Source organism: Abramis brama (genome assembly GCF_963993115.1).
Source record: "Abramis brama genome assembly, chromosome: 4".
Classification (NCBI taxonomy): domain Eukaryota; kingdom Metazoa; phylum Chordata; class Actinopteri; order Cypriniformes; family Leuciscidae; genus Abramis; species Abramis brama.
This window is the reverse complement of record NC_139966.1, coordinates 36,519,153-36,544,117: the sequence shown is the minus strand read 5'-3', so window position 1 is coordinate 36,544,117 and position 24,965 is coordinate 36,519,153. Positions and strand designations below refer to the sequence as shown.

General features: G+C 38.7%; 1 protein-coding gene across 2 annotated transcripts in view; it reads left to right on the top strand.

The window, feature by feature from the left end:
• Positions 1-24,965, top strand: part of tbc1d22a (TBC1 domain family, member 22a) — a 157,255-nt gene that overhangs the window by 72,906 nt on the left and 59,384 nt on the right. For both annotated transcript variants that reach the window (XM_084111350.1, XM_084111351.1), the window contains exon 10: positions 22,646-22,721. In XM_084111350.1, coding sequence (XP_083967476.1) covers positions 22,646-22,721 — 76 coding nt within the window. The remainder of the gene's footprint in view (positions 1-22,645; positions 22,722-24,965) is intronic.

The following is a 24,965-nucleotide window of genomic DNA, read 5'->3' as shown; positions in this document are numbered from 1 at the left end:
ACCGAACGTGAAGTTACCAAAGAAACAATTCAGAGTTCATCTCCCTTGTGGGGGAGAGGCGAATATGAAAATAAAACTTAGTAAAGAAAAGAAAAACGGAGATGAGAGCTCCCTAAAGAGCCATGGAACCGGAAGGTCTCTCAGACGAAGTGCTCTTGCGTGCGTCCTTAAGGAAGAGGAGGCTGAGCCGCGGGAATTTCAACAGAGTTCTTTTCTTTGAGTTGAAGTTGCCGGCTACGTTCGCTTCACTGAATGTAGGTAGAGTCCGAAGACGAAAATAAAGAAAAGACTTAAAGAAAAATGAAAGAGAAAACGGAGAACGCTCCCTAAAAGGGAGCCATGGATCTTCTCACAAAAAGTGCACTCCGGTGTCAGTCTCTTATGGAGAAGATGGGTTCACGCCTATTTCGCATACATGAACCAATCACCTTCAGAGATTTCAGAGCGGGAAGAAGTTTTTTTGTCCTGTAGGCAACGCCCACTGGAATGAGTCATGAGTGAGATCGAATTTGAGAAGATTTGCTCAAGACATATGAAATGTGTCAAATGATACAAATTACTGCAGTTGGTTATCGAAATTCAACTCCGTTAGATTGAGAGAATTACAGAGATATAAAACATATCATTTGAAGATTATAGGAACACAAAGTTACATACGATATGCATCTTACAAACATTTTAAAGTTTGATTAACACACGATAAAATTGTCAGTACTTCCAGTATGGCATGTGAAGACATCTAAACACAAAAAGGAATACATTTAAAACATTTAGAGGTACTTTTCTCTGAAAAGTTCCATGGATGGTGTTTGTGTGTGTGTGTGTTAATGTGCGTTTTGGAATGTGTGTGTGTGTGAGACTTCTCAGTCTCCAGGGGGTTGTAAAGTGTTATCCTCTAGGAAGGGGGGTCGGGTTACAAGACCATGATTCTATTTGAGACATTAACTAGGAGAAACACTTCCAAGTTACAAATCAGAAAATCATAACCATCGCATAACAGGGCTAACCAGCTATGCAACGCACAAACCTATCAAATACATCTTAGTAATGACTTACATGATGAGTGTAAAGAAACGTTTGTGTGTGTGTGATGTCACGTAGCAGGAGAAAGTTTCGTTATCTCTCTGTGGGTCTCTTTAAAGCTCCCCACAGGGGAAGAAGAATGTTGGTTCCAGGTTCTGGGGTGTCTCTGAGATGCCATTAAGTGTCGGAAGAGCTGTAAAAGTTGCCACACAGCGCAGACCTAGCAGCTCTAGGGCTATGAGTTACATTTACAGGTCAACCGTTAAAAGTTTTGCCAAAATTTATAATGACAAGGCTTCTGGAGTTTTGTGTGCAGGGAAAAACAGAATCATGATTCTTGCACATCCGTTACAATATAAATGTTTATTTTATTTAGAAAATGACAGATCGTTTAGATGGATAAGACCCTTATTCCTCTGCTGGGATCATGTAGAGCCATTTGAAGCTGCATTGAAACTGCAGTTTAGTTCCCGTTGAAGTCCACTATATGGAGAAAAATCCTGGAATGTTTCCTCAGAAACCTTAATTTCTTTTCGACTGAAGAAAGAAAGTCATGAACATCTTGGATGACGTGGGGGTGAGTAAACTATCAGGAAATTTTAATTTTTACTTTATGGTAATTCATCTATAAAAAACATTTAGTATAAAAACAAATGAACAAAACTGATAGCTCATAACAAAAATTCCTGTAATTTTACCTATATTTCATTACTCCTTTTATACATTTAATAGGCCAACATGTCTACATTAATAATATAATAAAATATGATTTGAATTTCCCACATTTATGCCACACTACCACGGTTACAGTTAGTTACACTGCTATTTGTACTTCTTTTTGCCCCTGAGCGAAGAATGAAAAGGAACTTTGCCGAGCGTTTTCCAGGCCTTTATGTAAGCAATGGGCAGCAAGGCAAAATTACAAAGACAAATATTCACACTTTCTGAATTATTGAATTACACCTGTTTGGAAGTCGTGCACAAAATTCCATTCACAAGTGAAATTTACCTTGTCATTTTCTTGGCTTGCTCTTCATTTACACTGTTATAAACGTAAGCCCTATTCGCACAGGATTAGTATTATCAGGGGACCTCATGTGATTTAGAAATTACCCACCCACATCTGAATTTCGTGTGGCGCATTCGCACGGGATAAGCGAAGCCTGTGATTTTACTCGAATTTACTGACTTATCACCTGGATATGATGTCAATAGGCTATTTCTTGGAAATGTCTTGTCGTTATTATAGGTCTAGCTGTATGATATATCATAAACAGAAGAAAGTTCCTTACCGCATGCTGCTATACATGCCATTCATCTCCATCTAATCATGGTTTTCAGCTTTCTCTTTCTGCAAATTGTATAGTTGTATGGTGTATAGCGATATGACCCAGCACCCAACACTCAAAACACTCAAACGCAGCCTCCATTCTTCGCGAAAGATGGATAAAAAAGCACACAGGAAACAAATCACAGAGATGCCGATTCGCATGGGACTAATATTATCACAGGACCTCGGTGTTCGGCGAAATATGGTAGGTCATTTGCGGGGGAATTTTTACTTTACAAATTACAGACATGGCCGATTCGCACGGGATTAAGATCACAGACAACCTCCGCAATTATTACAAATGACTAGAGGTCACCAGGTAGAGCTTAAATCGGGCCCAACAAATCAAGCCCGACCCAACCCGAGCACGTTGTGTCCGACCCGACACGTTCACTGTAATTATGAGCCCGAGCCCGATTTAAACCCGACCATTTTTAATACGTGGGCCGTTATAACCAGGGGCGGCGGCAGAATTTTTTTAAGCAGGTGCTGCTGTGCTAGATTATTAAGGCTACAGTGGGGAGCTGCACAGCTATATAGGCTATATTATATAAATACTATTAATAAATGAGCAAAAATTGGCCACTCAATATTCAATATTCAATTATTTTAATTATCACAATTAAAGTTTTAATTTTATTAAATTGAACAAGCACAACATTCAGCATTCAATCAAATATTCTTATAGATTAATTATTATTAATAATGTTACTTCAACATATTGTTATTTAAACATATGTGTGTGAGCAACAAGCAAGATGTGCATTTGTAAATTCGGTGACAGCGTGTGTTACGAGTTTCAAATGGTGTAAGTGACCGCGGTGCGCCGGCGACTTCATGTCATGATTATAATGTCTGCTATATTGCTTTTTATGTATTAAATCCAGGCAATTGGTTGATGAAAAATGTATTAAAATTAAGATACAATTTATACTAAACGAAATTCACTTTAAAGAAAAGCTTTCTTCAAAACAAAACTTAAACTTGAAACTATGTGCTTATTTAATGGCTAAAACACGTAGGCTACTATAGATTCTTTTTGTACAAATTGCAGCACATTCATTTAATTCTGAATTTTGCACATGTAAGTTGAAAGGCATTTGTTTGTGCATAGTAAAACATATCTGTAACATTTATCAAGTTCATAATTGTGCGTGCATTCATTAATTATTATCTTAATGAATAGACCTAATGCGACAAGGAAGAAGCATGCAAACTGCGTTGTTTGTTTATTCAGAAATGGATCGGAAAAGTAACAAAAGCGGATATTGAGGCCTGAGGCTGACTACTATAATAATTTCTGTCATGGCAAGACTGCTTGTCTGTTCATCGTCGAAGTCCCCGTTTTTTTGCTGTCAGGCGAGCAGCGTGCGCATTTAATGCACGAGACAAAGCCAACACATTATGTTGTCACTCCCCACGACTAGTTTAAAATGTGTCCATACCTCCGATTTTCCTCCAAACTTGCTCAAAGTTAATTCTCCTGTTTTAATTTTTTTCTTTGCTTCTTCAAGATCCATGTCGCTCTTAGAATAGCAACAGAATAGCCTACAGCACGCACAGCAGGTGTGATGCGTCACGCGTGCGAGACTGCGAGTGCGAGACGCTGCGCATGACACGTGACGTGCTTTATCAAGGGCCCGACCCGACCCGACCCGGCCCGAGGACAGTGGCGGGAAATATCGGCCCGACCCGGCCGCTCTATCACCAGGTAATACTAATCCAGTGCGAATAGAGATTTACTCGTATACAAAGTGTTTTCACTAAATTAATATTGGAATGCTTTGATTAGTTCACTCTTTTTTTAGAATTACGTTGTTATAAACATATAATAAATCATGTATTTTTTTTCAATTTTGAAAATTCAATTTGAGATTCTCTGAAAATAGCAACAAAACAAAACAAAAACAAAAAACAACCCATTATTTATGTTCTTACTAGGTCTTAATGTGATCATATAAGAAATGGAGAGAAAAAAAATGGAATTCTATTAGTTTTCATAAAATTCAACCCTTGGGACACAAAAGTGCCCGCAGTTAAAGAAACACCCAATTACAGTGATGTGTTTGAAGTGAGTACAGACAGAAATGTACTCTCACGCACACTGGGTTTAGACAATTGTCTCTTCACACATAAAGAGCATTTGTATGCAACGAATCAACCCTCCTCACTGGGATTAGATTGAAATGCTCTCCAGGCCCTCCAAAGCTTTTGTGGTATTTTGTCTCTAATTACTGCGGTAATTTGTGTGTACAAAGCAGATTCTCTTAGGTGCTAATGATTTTTCTCCACCCTTTGTTTTCTTTACACCTTCACACCATCGCTGCTGATAGCTCTGAACACTTGCTCACAGGTTTTTAGCGTCTGCAGCGCCTTGCTCTCTGCGTGCGCGAGTGGGTGTTTTAGAGTGATTGTTAACTCGGAAGTGTAGTTTTACCATGATTTTATTGTCTCAGCCATGCGTAATTGCGTTCGGGTCTCAGGAGAGCACTTGCGTTTTGAGGCGCAGGGTGGAAAAAGTTGTTAATTACAAGTATTGTATTTCCCACCTGTGTTTGACAATAGAGAGTGATATCATTGCTATTGTATTGCTTGATTATTTGAGATTGCGCTTTATGATGTACATTCTGGAGGGTTTTGTTTATGCGTCAACTTTCGTTAAAAGAATATTTCTGGCTAAATGCAGCTCTATGAACAATGTTTGTGTTGTGTTGCTGATAACCACAGAAAATAGTTCCTCAGTTTGTAAAAAACGCACAATTTGCATTTACAGTAATGCATATACAGGGCAGGTGTGGAAACATAATTAATATTAAAATAGAAATATAATTAATATTAATTGGTCTGTGCAAAATGTCTTATTTGAACTGAGAAGTTATATAAATTGGCGGTTAAAGTTCTGGTTCTACAGACATAATACATGTAGTTTGATCTATTTTAAAGTCCCCCTGTAGTCAAAAATGTAATCCCTTAAAACTCATCTTTGATCATCAAAATGATATATTTAAACGTGTTTTTTTTTTTCTCTCTCTTCGTGCCTTAAAACAGCTTGAATGTAACTCTACACTCTCTCCTCATTTAGTATACGCGGTTGGGAATATGCAAATTAGCCCCGCCTCCACTCACTCACACCAGCTCAGAGATCCACTCGTTGACGATCACACGTTGAACTGATTGGTTACAAGGTAGTTTGTGATGTCTTTGGTTCAGAAAATACTCTGTAATGGTGTTGAATTATGAATTTGCACATGGTTTGTCTTACAGCATATTAAAAACACCACATAGACATATAAACAACATTAAAATATTGATTTTCGCCATGGGGGATTTTTAATCTGTGATTTAATCTGTACTACTGATTAGGCCAAAAAAAAAAAAACATTACTGGTGTGCATCTTGCGACAAAACAATGTCACTCACATATTTTGAGATATCAGTGCAAGTTGCTTTCAGTTAAGACCACTCAAAGATGCATCTTAGTCTTAAGCCTTGGCTGTGAAACCAGGGAATAGTGTTTTATTATTTGTAGTTTTGTGGCTGTGTCACCATAGACTATAAGTGTAAACATGTTTTTGAATAGTTTTATTTATTTTTTTCAACTTGCATTGAACCTGGAACATTCATTTTAAAATAATGAGTCATGAACAGGATAATGAAATCAAGGCTGGTTTGTTTAGCAGAAAGTAGCAGAGTTCATATTTGTAAGGCCCGCTATATTGGTCCAATCTGCCGGTCCGCCAATACACGGGGAAGGTTATCACGTGTTCTGTCCTCACTCATGCAAAGTATTGGTTGGTTAAATTTACAGTACATTTAGTTATGTATTCTCTCGTTTATTTCATCTGACTCCATAAATGAAAGGGTTTTAATAATATCTGTGCCTCACTAAAAGTGAGTGAATGTTTGACTATTCCTTTTAACCATTAAATGAACAATGTCAAAATCAGTTAGAATAATCACATTAGGATTTATTATGTCAGGTAAATGTATCATGCCAATTTCATAATCAATTCAAAGATAATCGATACAAAACATCAAATGCTCTGGAATAGAGAGAAGATGCAAACCCAACTTTAAGAAATACGTGAGGCTGAGAGATCTCTCTCTCAGCCTCATGGACCGATCTGAAGTACAGAAAAGGCCCCGATCTCCCTGCTGTACTCCATTAAATAGACAGACCTCTTTCACATGTAAACATGTGCTAACAATAGTAAATTTGCATTCAGAGATCACACCTTCATGGGGGTGGGAGACCATTTGCTTGAGAGACTATCTCCCTTTGTGTGTAAACTCTTAAAACCTTATTACCTTTTGTTTGACTTATTCTGTTATGAGAGAATTGTACCAGTCGCACTGTGACATTTTAAACGATACCAAACATGAAAATACTCTGTGATAATCATTCACATTAAACTATACATTTTCTTGGGTGAAATCAGGTGATCATCTGAGCATGAGAGAGAGGGGGTGAAGGGAGAGGGAAGGAGATGTAGATTAAGATGACTCAGAGGTGAGACTTTCGTCTCAATGGTGCACGAGGGCCAGTTCAAATGGTAATCTCCAGAGAGGTCCTTTTGTCCTCTCAGGGTCTGGTCACCCCCAAAACAGACTGTCTGGAATTTCCTAATTTATCAATTCTTACATATTCAAACGCAGATTTAAGTTGAAGTTGGATATTTGGGATGGTTTTATGTAGGGCTGCTCGATTATGGGAAAAAATCATAATCACGATTATTTTGGTCAGTATTGAAATCACGATTATGTAACACGATTATTTCAGATGACTTTGGGAACGTGTTGCATTTATTAAAAAGACACCTTTCAAAAATTCTTAAAAAATCTAAATTTGAACATTTATTGTACTTTTTGAACTAATAAAATAAATAATAGAAAAGATAATACTTCAATAAGTATTTTAATAATTCCCGCAGGTCTACCACTTATAATGCGGAAACATTCCCCCGCAAACATTGATTCACTTTAGCATGTAGATTGTATGAGTAGCCTAAATTAATCCACACAGATTATAAAATCATATGTCATTTTAAAACTTTCTCCAAGACACAATTTCACAAACCGCGTGAGTGTTCAGCGGTACTGCGTCTTCTCTCTCTGTCTCTCAAAATGGGTTGGACAAGGCAAGCGTCGAAACTGCACTCTCGCGTTTAGGAATCGGGACTTGACGGATTTGTCACTTGCACAAGCATTGCATCGTAACTAAAGTTGATCATTTTCACTTCTTTTTAAGCCTTATCAGTCAACATTCGAGCTGAGAAAGTTTATGGCTTCGGGAGGGGTGGATGTGCGCGTGTCATTCAGAACACAAGACAAAATAAGAGTGTTCTTGAAAAACAGAACATGGCAAAATAATCGTTTTTACTCGATTGTACTATTTTGGTGATCGTTGGGAGCCGAAATCGAAATTGAAATCGAAATTCAATTAATTGCACAGCCCTAGTTTTATGTGATCATGCAGCTATGAGCCAGTGGTTGTCCTCCTCTGCAGTCTGTTCTCTTTAAAGTCAAACTAAATGCTTGCTTGAAGGGTTATGACTTATTAATAGGAAGACCTTAAGCCCCTGGAAAAATGACTGTGTTGTTTGTCCCTTGCTAGCTGAGCTGGTTGCTGTGTGTACACGTGTGGATCCATTAGGAGCAAATCCATCTGTATTCTCAGCCCTGAAGAGGGGAAATGAGAAATGGGTGTTAAAGCAGGCAGCTCACTGCAGAAGCCATTATCTGTGATGTCCAACCCTCAGGCCAGGACACCACAAAGCAGCTTCTGCCTCAGGACTGCGGGAGTTTGTGTCTATTCGTCTCGTATTGCAAATCAACACGGTCATCCTGAAGGACCACCACAGCCTGCATTTCTTTTCGAAACGATGCTCTCATCCACACGCAAACCACAGCATTTAAATGCATTTGCTTAAATTTGAGACAATAATTCAAACAGTTGTCAGCAGCAGCGGTCAGGAAATTTGTATACGTGATCAAAAACAGTCACAAAACATTTTCACAATTTCGCCCGCGTTACCAGTTTAAATCGGACTCGCTCGGCCGGTGAATTGTTCAGAGTTGTTAATGAGTTTGTTATATGAATGTGCTGACTGCCTTAAGGAAAGTTTTGATGACATTTTCTCTTCATCCTACCTCCATCTAATGTGTAATATGTGTTGTGTTTGTAAGAGCAGCACTGCTTTTTGTGAAGGGGAAACCGGGGTCACCACTGTATTTTTCAGTACAGAAACGTTCAAACAAAAATGTTATCATTTCAACTGCTGATTCCAATCATTTTCTTCTTTTAGAAGAATTTAAAGAGTATTAATGAGTATTATTTGTATTTCTAAAGTTGATCTCTCCCTCCTTCCTCACAACCGGTTTCAGCCCCCGTCACCTTTTTCGCCAGTCCGGAGTTTGCAGATATTAGGGGTGGGAATCTTTGGAATGCCGCGATTCGATTCAAAATAGATTCTCAATTCGATATATGCATAGATTTAAAATATATCGAATTGAAATTCGATTCAAAATCAAGAATCGATTAGCAGAGAAATGAACAGCAGCTACTGCTAGTCCCAATCGAGCGGGAGTTATTTTGTTTAAATTATGCACACCTTAATCTAGCCCGCTGTCGCTTAGTGTTCATTTTCGACTCTCATGGCGTGAGCTTTTGCATCATTAAAATGAGTGAATCAAGTCGACAGACATATCTATGAAAGGAAGTGACTATCATCTGGATCTGGTTTGCATTTGTGTTGTAAGCCTAAATTTATTGGTGATAATCATTCTACGATCAATTTAAGCTTACGATGCTTTGGGGAAACGCACCCCTGACAGGTGGCCGATCGTTTGGTTACTTTAGCCTCATATATAGGACATGTTCATTCTCTTTTATAGGTGGGTATTTGTTCGTTACCACAGAAAACCGCTTGCGTGTCCACGTTGAACGTGCTTCTTGTATGTAGAAACTAAAGTAGCCTGTACACGGAAAGATCGCAAGAAAAGCTTGACGTGTGCTCGACTAAACATTATTTAAGGCTATTTTCTATTTGTTAAGATATTGATATGAACAGCTGTTGTCAAGTATAAGCTTCATTCATAATGCTTCCTCCGTTGCAAGCCTGTGCGCTCTCTAAACTGTGTGGTGGGTGCTGCACTGTCGCCGCCTTTGAAATGACATCATCACATAATTAAACGTTTAGAAAATCGATTTTTAAAATTTGTGAATCGTTTCGAATCGTGAATATTTTTTTTCCCCCACCCCTCGTAGATATGAGATATTGATACATTCATTATTCATTCATTTTACCATAGTGAATAAGCAGAGGTTAACAAGGCTAAATGAATGACACTAGGGCAGGGGTGTCCAAACTCAGTCCTGGAGGGCCACTGTCCTGTAGAGTTTAGCTCCCGCTTGCCTCAACACACCTGCCTGGAAGTTTCTAGAATACCTAGTAAGACCTTGATTAGCCGGTTCAGGTGTCTTTAATTGGGGTTGGAGCTAAACTTTGCAGGACAGTGGTCCTCTAGGAGCAGGATTGGACACCCCTGCACTAGTGGGTGAAATGCGACAATCACATGCAAATGTTGGAGATAGTGAAAAGATGATGGATGACAAGTTGGAATCATAACCTTAACAGTGATAAGATGAGGTAGAACAGACTGCATCTCCAGGCTACAGCAGACCATAATACACACCGTCACCTAGTGTTGGACATTTAGGAGGACAGCTGATGTGTAAACACACACATTGAGCAGTAACTGAAGGAGGAGACCTTTGGACTCCAGTCAGTCATGGTGTAGGGAAGGAGACAAGGCTTGTCGGAGATAGAGTGGATCTGAGACTTCCTGTCAACAAGAACGTAATTTACTCGCCTCTCACGGTAAACGCTGTGGTGTTGAATGTGTTGTGTAGAGGTTAATAGTCGACACACGACCTTCTGACTGTGGAGCTTTGGGCGAAGTGATGTTTTGGAAACCATTACGCCAATGAAATGTAAAAGATAAACCCAGTTAGGCTGTCTGTTCTGAGAAGTTTATTTATTTAAATCCCACTGGGAAAACTGTTGAATACCACTTTTTCAAAGTTTTGCGATTATGAACTTATGAAGCAAGCAAGCAAACACTTCATTCTTCAATATGTTTTTTTTTTTCTTCAATGGAGGAATGAAATTCATATGAATTCAGTCAATGGTGTGAGTTTGGGACGGTGACTGTCTGTTTGCCTGACCAATGACAGATGAGGAGTATTCAAGAGACCTATTTGAAAGCAATCTTTATTTTAGCAGTTCCGTTTGGTGACACTAGTGGTGCAGAAATGACACACTTCAGCTTTAAAGCCAGTGTGTGACAGATGACAGCAGAACTCGAGGGAAAACACTGGCAGAGAGACAGCTGTTATAAGATGCGGTGACCACTCACTCATTCTCCTCATATGCTTTCTTGTACAGCAACTCAAATCTAAGATCAGTTTACTGTTACCAGATGCTCACTTGAACATAGAGGTTCTTGCACAGGTTGGCCATATTTCTCTGCTGACACATACTGGCACAACGTCCGTGCTTTGACACTGGCGACCATATGTCAGACTACAAAGTTTTGGACAGATTGCTTGATCTGGGTCCAGTGCCTGTGTGATTATAGGCATAATTTATTTACTATGTAAATGTGACACAAAACTACCACTTTTCCATAGTTTTATTTGTAGAGGTTAGACAGATATTAGTAAACCAGTATTTAAAGGAGCCGTATGTAAGATTGTGGCCAAAACTGGTACTGCAATCACTTTCAAATTACTGTAGAGCGGTGTATCCCCTCCCCCTCCCCCCTGGCTCGAGGTTGCCAGATAGGCTGCAGGATCCTGCAGGAACGTAGGCTGCTGCAAGGAGCTTTCAACTAGAGCAGAGCTGGCAACCCGGATGCCGAAACACTACTGACTTCGTGATTGGTAGATAGGTGGAGGGTGGCGCTTCAGGCCAAAACACAACATGACAACATCAAGATCAGTTGAGGGCTGCAACTTCACTTTTTAAATGACAATATCCTGGCCGGACTACTGTTGTCAGTGATATAAGTATTTGAAATGAACATGATTTCTTAATGTCTAGTGACATATCAGGGCCATTTTATGATTAATTGAAATACATTTCTTACATACAGCTCCTTTAAGCCGACTCTAGAAGTTGTACAGTAACCCATATAATATGTGCTTGTGAGATCTTTGGCCTTGTATCTATTACCAAATCACAGCCATGCCGATATTCAGAAAACAGTACAATGGCAAGTGTAGTACATTTTTAACATACACTGACATTGAAATGTTTAGGGTCGGTAATGTTTTTGAAAGAAGTCTCTTGTGCTCACAAAAAGCTGCATTTGTTTTATCAAAAAAGTAAAGTAAAACCCATAATATTGTGAAATATTATCACTATTTTAAATAACTGTTTTCTAGTTTAATATATTTTAAATTGTAATTTATTCCTGTGATGGCAAAGCTGAATTCACACCTCACAGTCTTCAGTGTTGCACAACCTGCCTAAAAACAGTTTTTGTGTGATGATTTGGTTCTCATGAAACTTTTTCTTTTATCTATTTGAAATAGATGTTTTATTTGTAACAATGGATTTGCTTTTACTTTTGATCAGTTTGAAGCATTCTTGCTGAATTAAAGTATTAATTTATTAAAAAAAAAAAAAAATAGCCTGGTTTCCATTACAGATTTGCGTAAAACTTTTGCGATATTTTCAAAATGCCTATAAAAAACTATTCGAAATGACGGTGTTTCCATTAACCAATGTTATGCGACTAAAACTTTTTTTTTCTCGCGCGATAAGTCATTCCAAAAATCATGGCGACAGATGTTGGTAGGTTTATGTATATCGCAGCCACCGCACTAGCCATTATTTTTAATTGAAGGAGACGTAGGCGTGTTATCCAAGCATTAATGGCAAGGAAAGCCCTTATTCTTGGGAGCAGCCCTGTATGAGGTGTTTCTGGGTGTTTCTCCCTCCTATCTGCTTCAAGGTCTTGATAAATTGTGGCATTTCTTTGTTGTATAGAATACAGTATTCCCGTAATTTGTTTAATAAGAAGAGTAAAGTCTGATTTTCTGTCCAAACATACCGCACCGCCTTTAAAGAATGATTGACTTTTACGTACGCCAGGTGACCTGTAAATCCAAAAAAAAAAAAAAAAAATGTTTCCATTGCAGTTTTGCAAAATATTCCTTTTTTGAATTGCCTGAAAAACCTACGGAGCCCCTGAGGGGACCTGTGCAAAAAAAATAATAATACAGACTTTCGCGTGCGCACGCGATAGTTTCTCGTGCGCACTCGAAAGTTTCTCGTGCTCACGCGTTACAATTTCCGGTTTGCGTTATAGCATCATTAATACAAATGTGGAAATATGGATGATGTATGTATCATTTATGTATGTATTACATTGCCAACATGGGGGAAACAGTAAATGTAGTTGCAATAAACGCGTTAAGAAACTGCAGCAGAGGATGACTATTTTATTCTGCAGTGCGGAACTGAGGAAGAGCTGATGACGGAACAGTTTGATCAAGATAAATAGCAATCTTGTGAACTTTACTTCTTTAAAAAAATGTTTCCTTCATCTCAGTAGCAGAAGATTACTTGTTTATTTTTTTATCAATACACATACAAATACAAAGTTTATTAAAAGTATATTCAAAGTTAATACAATTATTTGAATTGTGACTAAAATATGTCTCTAAGTCTTGTCTTTAATAGCACCTTGCTTGGGATTTTTGCTAAAATAGACACTTCAAAACATGTCAAACAACAACATAAATGATATATACATCATCCATATTTCCGCATTTGTAAACGTTTTAGAAATATTGTTTATAAAACGAAAAAGGAACTCTTTTCTAATTTTCTACTTTAAATATTAAATCAAAAAACTACACTGAACGAAAGACACACTGATTCAATTACACTACTAATTGCAGTTTGAATTAAAAAAAATCAAACCTTTATCTAAAATTTATATTTTTATATTTTATATAAATTTAAAACATTCTGTCTTTTTCAGACTTTCTTCTGTGAACACAAAAATGTTTTGCAGAATGTTCATTGAACAGTCATCAGCTTTCTTTGTCATCATTTGCTTTCATATTTTTCATACAATGGTTGTAAATGGATACTGAGGCTGCGAATGCCTAATATTCTGCGTAACATCTTTTGTGTTCCTCAGAAGAAGGTCCTCTGGTTTGGAACAAGTGTGAATATTTTCACTTTCTTGTTAACTATCCCTTTAATATTTTGTACTTTTTTATGTTAATATTTTGTTTCCCCCATGTTGGCAATGTAATACATACATAAATGATACATACATCATCCATATTTCCACATTTGTATTAATGATGCTATAACGCAAACCGGAAATTGTAACAAAAGTTTCCCGTGCGCACGCGAAAGTCTGTATTATTATTATTTTTGCACAGGTCCTCTCAGGGGCTTCGTAAAAACCACCTCATGGGAGCGTAAAAAACTTTTTTGCGATATATTGGAGTTTTGGCGTAATGGACGTTTCCATTGGGTGTTTTTTCAATTCGCAATTTCAATTTGCGCAATTTGAAGGCTAATGGAAACCCAGCTATATTTAATTGGGAATTGTGTACAAAGAATCTAAGAATGTTGCTTGACTACCCAAAAACCTGCTGTAGCATGAATTATTCCAACGCACCTAAATGTACTAAATTACATTTTAGTCACTCCAAACTTTTAAAATGTACTTTCTTCCGTGGAACATGAAAATCCCTGTTTTGTCCATGCAATTAAAGTCAATGGGGTCCAGTATGGTTTTGACATTTTGAACAAAAACAGTTGAACCTTTATCCAAAATACCTTGTTTTGTGTTCCACAAAAGAAAGAAAATCATTCTAGTTTCTATGAAATTATATGTAGCAAACACAGGCAAGCTGAGTAATACAAAATATCAGCACTCTGTTGCTTGTAAACCAAGTTAACAGATTAGAACTTCTGTAGCATAACTAGTTTGTAGTATCTTGGCACATTAATATACAATTCATTTGAAGTCCGGTCACAGATCTTGTCGTTTCATGGCCTATTGCTTAATACACTATACCAAGCCCAAAGTAATTACGTACAGTTAACATCAGACATTAAAGGTTTTATAGAATATACAATATAATATATACCAAATAAATACCTTTAATGTGTAGTGAAAGTGGAGGTAAGTGACAAGAATATGTAAGAATCTGTTTTCCTTTCTGGAAAAGCTAATGCATGATGGAGATAAGCCAAATAAGAAGCATAAGCCAGATAAGAGGTGACGGAAAAAACTTGAGAGTGGCAGACATGTGCGTTTATATATACAGGCTTGAGAGTGTGATGGAGGCAGATTATTGAGCTCATGTGAACAGCTCTGCTGTGATCCGTTTCACAGTTGCTGCTGCCGATGCCTTGCTTGACTTTACCCTTCCTTTTTTTTCTCTGATCAGCGCTTCTTGGCTTCTTGCACCACACTGTTCTGGCTTCCAGCTGCTTCTATGTTTTTTTTTTTTTTTTTTTTTTGTACTACTGCTCGCACATATAAAAATCATACTCGTAAGACTAAAGCATCAGATCATATCTGAACTGCCTCGTATCAGCCATATGTTAAATCCAGATTATTTTTGGACTCATGTATATAAAGCAGTCTAATGCTGTCTCACATGCTGACTTGAAGAACTTCAGAAATTGTTTTAATTGGAGAACTTCAGAAATTTTAGCATGTACATGAGTTGGTGTAGCCAAGTGGTTAAATATATGAGATGCTGCAAAGTGCTCTATTCATGTTTCTTTGTCTCCTCCCTGCAAACATTTCACACTTCTTAACCCGTATGAGACATCTGGAAGCATCTGCCACCAACCTTTTGTCACGATCCTCTTACGTGGATTCTCTTGGCCAAATTATTCAATAAACATAATCTTAAAGATAGCTTAGCTTAGGGCGCATATTTTTCAATGTGGAGAAGTTCTAATCAACATCATTACTTACTTGGCATTACATATTTAGCATAGCTTCCGTGATTGAGTTATGTGCTGCTTTATCTCCTAAGTCAGTCCTACAGTTAGTCAAAGTTTGCATTTGTTCTCCTGACATAAACGCATTTTTCACCAGAACATTTATATCATAAAAAACACTGATCATCATCATCTGATCAATATTGAGGATTTTATAACTCTATAATGTTATACAGTTTTTAAAAGTCATTTTTTCGACGTTACAATATTCAGTAAATGTTAATATTACTGTGTACATGACATTGTAAATTGTGTGCCCCTTGAGATACATGTTTTTTTGGCTAGTTTATAACTGGATTGTTCACTTTATTATGTGTACTTTACCGGGGAGAAGTTAAACAAGTGCAGTAGCCCGTAAATTGTCCCGCTCGGTAAGGTTAATACACCACTATTAGACCCCCTACTGGTTCCTCTGTCAGCAGCGGGTTAGGAGGGGGTTTAGGGGTGTGAGCCAGAGGACCATAAACTAATTAAGGTTGTAGAGAAGTGGAGCCCCTTTAAAATTGTTTATAAACCATTAGGGGGAAACACGTTCTCCTGGGGATCTTCCGTGCAATTAGAACCAAGGTCAGAGGAACAGCGGTAGGGGAATGGGGCTTGCTCAGAACTGCTGCTGTGGACAGAAAGTGGCATTTGCACTGGGGCAAATGCTCGCTTTTATTAATTTCCTAAATAAATAGGTGCCTCACGAGACCCTTTGTCAGTAAAATGCACCTTCAGTGATATTAATGAACCTCTTGCTTATTTAGCCTATTTTTCCCTCTCTGGCTTTCCCCCCTTTCTCTACCTCCCTTTTTTCTCCCTGTATGCCAACTTAAAAGAAAAAGGAAGGGAACCATTTGCAACCATTTTGCACATTGTAGCTCTTGGGGGTTGGTGTCAAATGCAGAAATGGAATGTGTGAAATTGGTTAAAGGGAGAAAGGGACTTGTTAATCATTCATTTACTAAAGAGAAGCAAATGTTGTTATATTTTGTCTCAGTTCCCGTGAATAGGAGACCCCTTGTTGTATTAAAATCAATGGCATTCAATGTTTCACATAAGCCACAGAGACTGGAGGTAAACAGTCCTGGTTGTATTTACCAGAAATCAGGCCTGTAGGTAATACGTCCATTTTATTATCTCTATCGTCTGTTATCCCCCCCACCCCCCACCCCACCCACATGAATGTGGTTAAACAGCCAGGACAAATGAATTGCCTGTGGAGCTTGTTATTTTGTGATAATCAGATAAATATGTGCATTCAATGGTGGCAAAAAAAAGTAAATGGGACCTGAGGCCTTAACAATTTGATTTGGCCAATTGCTCCTCTGCTTCATTGGAACAGTTTATTGACTGGAAGTGCGGCTCTGCAGATTGCATTGACACATGCTCAGACAGTTGCCTGCCAGCCTTTACTTCCATCTTTTACACATTTAGCATTGATTAATTCTTGATCTTTGATGTGTATGCCAAGTCAAGTTCTAGCCTTCAACACATGATCTTTGAAGAGTCTACGCTGCATGTCAGACCTCTTGCCGGAAATGCGTCCTAGGTTTTATTTTTTGTAAGTGTGAATTTTCTGGAGGACCCAATGGGTTGAGAGAGAATACAGATGAAGCGGCCCTCTTTCATCCTTATCAGCTGGGCGCCTCTCAGAGCAAAGGGTTTGAGCTGTCCTTCACTCTTGCATGCTGAGACCAGCGAAGCTACAACATAGCAGCCAGACAGCTACCAACACCATCTCAAGGGCACTCTTGAGACACTCAGACTTGTCCCTCAATCTGTTTTTTATTTAAATTTTTCACACTCTTTTTCTCTCTCTGTGAAGAACAAAGTACTGGGCCAGCATGTAATTTTACTTGTTTCCCCCTGGGCCGGCATGACCCTATGCACAGTCAGGCTATATTCTGAACTGTTGTTTAACCAAGAGGGGGCTATTGTTTAAAATTTTGTTTCAGCACTTGTAGGATAATGTGTTCAACAGAAACATTATTTTATTCCACGTATGTATCAGTGTTTTTTGCGAGGGTTGCAGCAGGGGCCGCTCTTTTGTTTTTAGAAGGCTGAGTTATTCTCCTGCCCCCATGCCAATTATATTCAATCAGCCACTCTTGAGGAAGTGGCAGCTGGAAAAGCTTGAGTTTTCTGCTTGGCTGCCACTCTCTCCTGTCCCTCTTTTACTGACAGCCGTATGCCTCCGTCTCACCTCACTGAGCCCCACAGTCAGATGTCTGATAGTGCAGCCTGTCGCTCATATTATGCCTGCCACATAACCTCCCTCATTAACTCTCTTCTAAGCATGCACATGTGAATGCACTAAACCCATGAACCATATCTTTAAAAGGCAAATCCATCAGCCCCTGGCCACAATAACATGAATATGATGTGCATTGTGCGCATACATTCTCAAGTGTCTCTTTTTGTCTATCAAGATAATGTAAAGGCTATGCCATGGAATTCACTGGAGAGAGACAACAGACGTTAAGCAACAAAACATGATGATTCTGCCAATCATTCATCTTCACATCGTTCCAACCCCATTTTCTTTTCTCAGCTCTTTTCCATAGTGAGCACAGTTGTCAGGCTCCAAAAAGGACCATAGAAGTAGTCTATATGGCTTACGATCTCACGTTGTCTGATTCCGTGCCATAACTCAGTGTGAGAAACATACTGAAATTCCCTCTATCAAAGCTCTTAAATCTTATCTGCATTCCCTTTTCAGATCAAAGCTAAGTGCCTTGATGCAATGCATCAGGTTTGACATCATTAATTCAAAAATGCCATTAGTTCTTGCTTGTCTTGTAACAGAATATTGGCACCAAGTCAAATTTGTTTAATCAAGAATGTGTTTTGAAATCTGTAAGTAATTGTATTTCTTCAGAATACTTTGAATATAGCACATGGGACATATATTATACTTACATGGTGTCCTTTTTATCCATTTTTTTTAGCTTGAATTCTGTAGTGAACAGTCTTCAGATTGCCCTTTTGTACTCCACAGGGGAAGGGGGGGAACACAAGGGTGAAAAAAAACAATTGCAGAATTTTCATTTTTTCAGTGATCTCGTCTTCTAAGACTCTGTGACTGACATAGAAAAGAAGAGTATAGTTTATTTAAAAGAGTGAACCAGGGAAGCATTGAATGCAGACAAGGAAAGGTTCAGAAGATAAGCTCATGATCCTGGATGTTCATACTCTGCATTGCTGGGTTATTTCTGATCCAGCTTTGCCTGGAAAAGCAGGAGCAATTCAGAGAGGAAAAGAGGGCTGCTTAGACTAATGGAAAGGCACCAGCAGCCACAGAGAGAGTGTAAAAGCCCTCTCCTCTCCATGAATAACACAAAGCTGAGGTCTTATTATGTGCTCGGGTTATCATGGGTCATCATCACAGCTCTAAATCCTTTCAGCAGGCCTGCTGTTTGCATCAAGCGGATCTTTTCAACACTTCTTATCAAAGGACTGGCCTTCATCTCTTCAGATTTACAGTTATTCACTTATTTACAAAAAAGTCACCACCTTCTTCTTTTGATTTCAGATCACCTTTTTTGTTCAGTCTGTGGCTTTATTCTTTTTCACCCATCGGAGAAATCAGTCCCTTTGTAGGAAGTGTCAAAGGGAGATTAGTAATCCACTGAAGGTGAGTGATAGACAGTTAGGACAGTATAAAATTCCTGTCACAGCATGTTATAGTGGTCCAAGGCAAACCCTTCCTAGTTGTCCTTTTCAAGATTTCAGGATCCTCTAAACTTGGTTCAGAGCTGGTTAATGATATTACTATGGATACTGGATTATTTACAGCTCCCATTGTTCAGTGTGTAAGAGCACCTGCACTTCATTAAGGCATGGGTGCTTTAATAATGCAGACATAATTACAGAGGTCTCTGGGCAGGCTTAATGCATGCTTAAGACTGACCCACTCTTCCTGCCTCAGAGTTAATTGCATTGCATCCATGTGTCTCCAGAACATGACATACAAGGAGCAAGAGAAAGAGGCATTTAACTTGTTTAGTTCCTGCCATCCAATGGGTTTCTTATCAGATGTTGTCTCCAGGGCAATCTCATAGAGTTAAAGCAACAGAAAAACAACAAAATTAAACTGGTGATATCGTTTCGCTCTATATCCCATTGGAGTGTTGTTGGAGTCAGTTTTGCCTTGTTAGCATAAACAAGGAAGGAGTATCCATGAGCCCCGTTACTTGGTTTTTATTTCTGCAGTGTCATGCAGGGGATCTCTGCAAGCAGCAAAATCGCATTGGAAGCATAAACAATAACCAACAATAAACAACAGAGAGAAAGACTGTGGAAGTTTAGAATCAAATTATATCAAAGTCCTCAAGTTCCACAAAGAAAGCCATTAAGAGCATATTGTCTGGTGACTCCTCACAAATGTCATGAAACTACAATGTTCACTCTTCAGCTACAGTGTAAACTGCCTGTTCTGTTTGTGACATGACATAGCATGATACTTCCTGTCAAGTGTTACATTTTCTGAATACTTCCTGATCGCTTTGGATGAGGAGCAGATATATTTTCTTTTACTTGCTAAACCTTCCAGAAAAATTTATTTTGGACACACCATTGTCATCAGTTTGTCTTTTTAAAATAGTGTAGAAACAACATTAAACTGATAGTCCCGTGTTTGTATCCCAGTTGAGTGTTGTTACTGAGTCAATTTTGACTGTTAACATACACTTAGCACTTGGTAGGTATGCAAGAGTTGGAGGCAAGACTTTGCCCACGAGATGCCCTTGTTCTTAGATCTGGCCTGATTGTGACTAGCTCGAAACGTGATTCCCACTCATTCCCCCACAACAGGGCTGGTTTGCCCTAACTCTCAGGGACTCCTGCAGAGATAGATTAGCCCGGCATGGAGCGTTAATGTTCACTGAGCCACAAGCATCCTCCAGGGTCAGTGCTCCAGCTGAAGATTAGGTGTAGACCTGTGAAAGTAGGCCAAGCACGGACTCGGCCGCCGACGCCCCATCTGTTTCAGTGCCGCCTCATTGTGTTGCCCCTTTAAAGTCCTGTTTCGAGGTCACTGCAAAGAGGAGGTGGCTTTTTTAATGGTCGGGATACAGCTATTCATGTATTCATCTAAGGCACCTCTGGAGCGCAGAGGCTGCACATCTGAGCCTGAAGGACAGCTGAAATTGTTTATCGGTTAATGACTTCTCTCCCCTCGCGGGTGTTTGCCGCCTCAGCTGCTCCCAGGCTACATTAAAGTATCCTGACTCTCTGAAGTCTCATCAAAGATGGAGCCATAGAACTACTCACATTGTGCAGAATATCTGTCTGTCCACCTATGCAAGTTGAAGACTGATTACGAAAATCCTTCTCTTTGTTCAGTCCTGTGTATTTGCATTTGTTGGGGTTGCCAAGGCACAAGGGACAATGCTATTTGGCAAGCAATTAGGTGATTGCCCAAAGTGTATAATTAACTCTCCTATAGTCATTACCTCTTGCCAAATTTTGGATCCCTCAAAAGAGCCACTTGAGGTTGATCCAATGAAAGTTGACTGGAGTAAAAAGCCAGATAATACTGATATAAGTGCAATTTATTGCAAAGGAAAAGGCTAGCCACCATTTGAATGTAGCTTCTATACAATTATGAATCTTCTTTGCCACTAAATGTACTTAAGTTTCAAAAGTATGATATAACTCGGACCGTTTGATAAGGTGTCAACCTTTATTGTCACTGAAACAGTCATCTCTCCATTTTTCCAATGAAGTTATACATTCTCATGGTCATCATGACAGTGATTTTGATGTTAAACTTCATCTAAAAATTAGGAGCAGCTTCTGTCTTTCCATGCATTCTAGTAAATGAGTAAGATAGATTAAAAATGTAGTCAGTGAAGGTTGAAAGCAAAAGTGCAAGACTATCCTAAAACCTGTTTTTTTTGTGTTTTTTTGCCTACACACATTTATATGACCTTCCAAGTTATTAACTTGCTCTGTCGCATGCTACATCTTTTCCTCACACAGTTTGGTTAAGGGGGGAGTTTTCACAACAGGTATCGTTGGATCCGTTTATGGTTGACTATCCCTCTCGCATACAATGCATACGTCCACAGTCTGTTATTTTCCTTGTACGCATACCTCCTTCACATCAGCAGTTTTATTGGTGTGAATGATGGCTCTGCAACTTCTGTTGATTATATCCATGGCTGACAATCTCCGCATAGCTAACCACCCAATTTATCATCCCTAACCTACAGCTTGTTTAACGCTGGCTCTCGACAGCTGAACTTGTGCTCAATTTCTATGAGCAGTATAGCTAGTCTAGGTTTCCTCCAGTGGGAGCGCAAAGGGAATCCCACTGAGGCTTGGGGAGAGATAGAGGTGGGTGGGGGTCTCTTAAGTAGCTGTCTGGTCAAGAAGGGTCTTTTAACGTAGGCTGAAATGAATGTGGTAATTAAGCTGCACTGTGGGCCACAGGACCTTGATGAATATTATCACTTAATTATAGGGATCACTATTCCCAGCACGCAGTTGAGCTCTGCCAGCACACAGTTTCCTTCCCAGTGTGGATGGGCAGTGGTGCATGCATTTGTGCATGCATGTGCATATGTATGGGGTGTTTCCGGTGTGTGCTGTATCCATTGTGTCATTGTGTTCGCATCTCTACATTGTTTACTCGTCCCCCTCTAGCCAGTTTCAATGTTTTATGTAACTATTACGTTTAACAGCTAATTTTTACAGTAGAAATATTGTGCATGTTGAATCTAGAACCTCTAGACATAAAAGAACTGTAGCCTATCAAGAATATACTATCATAAACATCTAATAAGAGATATTGTTATTTGTAACGTGTTTACGTTATCTTATTCATTATTAGTTTACACCAGTGTTACTTGAATTGTTTTATGCCAGTGTTAGACTTGAAAAGTTACTCACTGTGAGTTTGATTTTACGTTGGTGTTTTTCATTTCAAGTTTATGGCATCTGTGTAAACTCAAGTAGTGTTGGCATACTGTCTAACTTGAAACATTTACAATACTTTTAACATTATCACAAGGAACTCCTAACAAAATAACATTGTTGTAACTTTGTTGTACTGTTGTAACCAGTAACAATGGAATTAAGTAAAACCTGAACATGCAAAACAAGTTTCGTCACAAAATCAGACTCGATTTAACTGTGTTGTAAATGCAAAGCCCCCCCCCCCCCAAATGATGTTTGTGTTTACATCATGTATTTAATTGAGCAAATATGTGTAGAGTTTTAAGTTTCTTATGTTACTCTCTTTTCCCTCAAGGACAACTACACCTTCGCTCAGCCTGGTATTCAGAGGAAAGTGAAGGCACTGGAGGAGCTGGTCAGCCGGATTGATGGTGCGTACCCTCCATATATTTTCCTTTTTTCTGCCTGTGTCCCCTCTCTCTCTCTCTCTCTCTCTCTCTCTCTCTCTCTCTCTCTCTCTCTCTCTCTCTCTCTCTCTCTCTTTATCTCTCTGTCTCTGTCTCTGACTAACCCTTAGCCCCCCTCCCCCCCAGCTGCAGTGTCAGCCCCAATCAGTGCACCAGTGCTTTGGCCTTTAGTAGAGAGCGTTCGCTGCTCTGGCCAGGAAAGCAAAAGGCATTGGAGCATAAGCCTCTCTCATTACTTTCTATTAGGTGGCCGTAATCAGAATTCAATGCCCATTTCTCTGAGACAGGAAGCCCTCTCCTCTCCTCCCGCACAAGGCCTCTATCTCCTCAGCCTGCATTAGACCCAATGATTGCTTTAATTTCTGAGAGAAAGACTGCAGTCAGAGCATATTGTTGATGTATTCACCACACTCACTTTGTGTCTATGTGGGAAATAGAGAGAGAGACTTTGTGTTTCACTCTCATCAGTTTGTAGGCTTTATATAGAATTGCTTGTTCTTTCTTCCACTTTTGTTTTGATTGCCTGCTCAATTCTATACTTTTGCTGTAACACAAGCTTTCTTGTCTTTTCCAAGTTTCCTTTTTCAGTTTGATTATTCTGTTATTTATGAAACCCATCAGAGTGAAATAAGTAGCAGATTACAACAATTTTTGCTTTTCTACTAAAGAAATTATCCTTTTTCCAAACACGTGGACAACTGCCTTGTTTTGTATCTACGTTTGTCTCTTCTGAAAAACAAAGTATACCACCTGCCAAAACTAGATGTTCCTCTAGTTTTCATCAGTCTAGCAGTTTTGAATCAGGAAATGTGATGTATTTCATCGAGACAAGCACATTAACATGGTTTAATGAGCCTGGTGATTGAGCAATATCAGTTGAAGTGTTTGTACTCGGGCTTGTTCTTGAGTAACCTTCACATTGTCAGGCTCCAGAGCTTTTCGCCTGTCACATGTATTGTGTTTAGCCACTCTTGATTACAGATAATGTCTTCTATTAGACATTTAAATGGGGTTTGGAAGTGCCTTGGAAAGAAACCAATGAAAGGGAACAATTGATATTTGGGATTCATGCATATGACGCCTGCCTTTTTTTTTCTTTCTTTCTTTTTTTTTTTCTTCCCCAGTTTTTAGCTAAACAATAACTTCTGCTTTGTGAGTAATTCTGAAGGATGCCGTTAGTGATCCTGATGGACCGGAGTCCTCTGTGACTCTTTTTTTGTGAGGGCAGTTTATTTTATTTTTTATTGTAGTCATGGCCTACCATTACACCATTACCATACATTAGGTATATAATATAACACAATTTAATAATATGTTAATAACACAGTGTGTTATTTAACATTATATACTCAAAAGTATAAACATCATCATTGGGATACCACAATTGTAGAATTATCTGCCCGATTAATAATAGAAAAAACTATTTCCAACAAATTTCTAGGTATATAACTCAATCTCATGATTTCATATGAATTCGTACAATGTAAATCATACAAAAACAAACGGTTTTCTTTTAGAAAAAGTAATCAGGATAGTCCACCCCTAAACAGAACTGTCACTGAGCAGATCGTACGAAAATGTACAAATGAGACTGGACGAATTGTACTAATTTGCCAAAATGTAAAATACTAAAAATACAAATTTCTATGAGATTGTGTTGGTTATTCGCAAATGTATTGATTTGGAAAAGACCGTCACACTGTGTCCTAACCAGTTATGATGCAATTAGAGTTCAGCAATAAGCAATTTGTCTGTCCACACTAGACATGACATGGCTATAAGAGACACAACAAAATTAATCACAATCCATCCCATACAATCTTTGTCTTGGAATACACTTGTTTGTTTACATAGTGAGTTCACAGTCTGAACGTTCATGTTTCTTTTGTTATTTTCAAGATCTGAGTTAAATGATCCATTGTTGCTTTACACATACTCAAATTAAACCATTTTTAATAGTATACAAAACACAGTCGGTGCCTGAACTGTCATACATAATGTTGTAGAAATAGAAACCATTCCAAAAATAGAATCCCCTATCACTTGTATCATATCATCGTCACAGATGGTTTGGACAGAACCTTGGATTAACATAGAAATGATCGTGTGTCATGGCGTCACGACTGGTTAGGACGCAGTGTTTGATGCACAATTGGTTGATGCTTTGGCTTCGTTTTAAACATTGGTTTAATTGGCAAAAATTGGTAA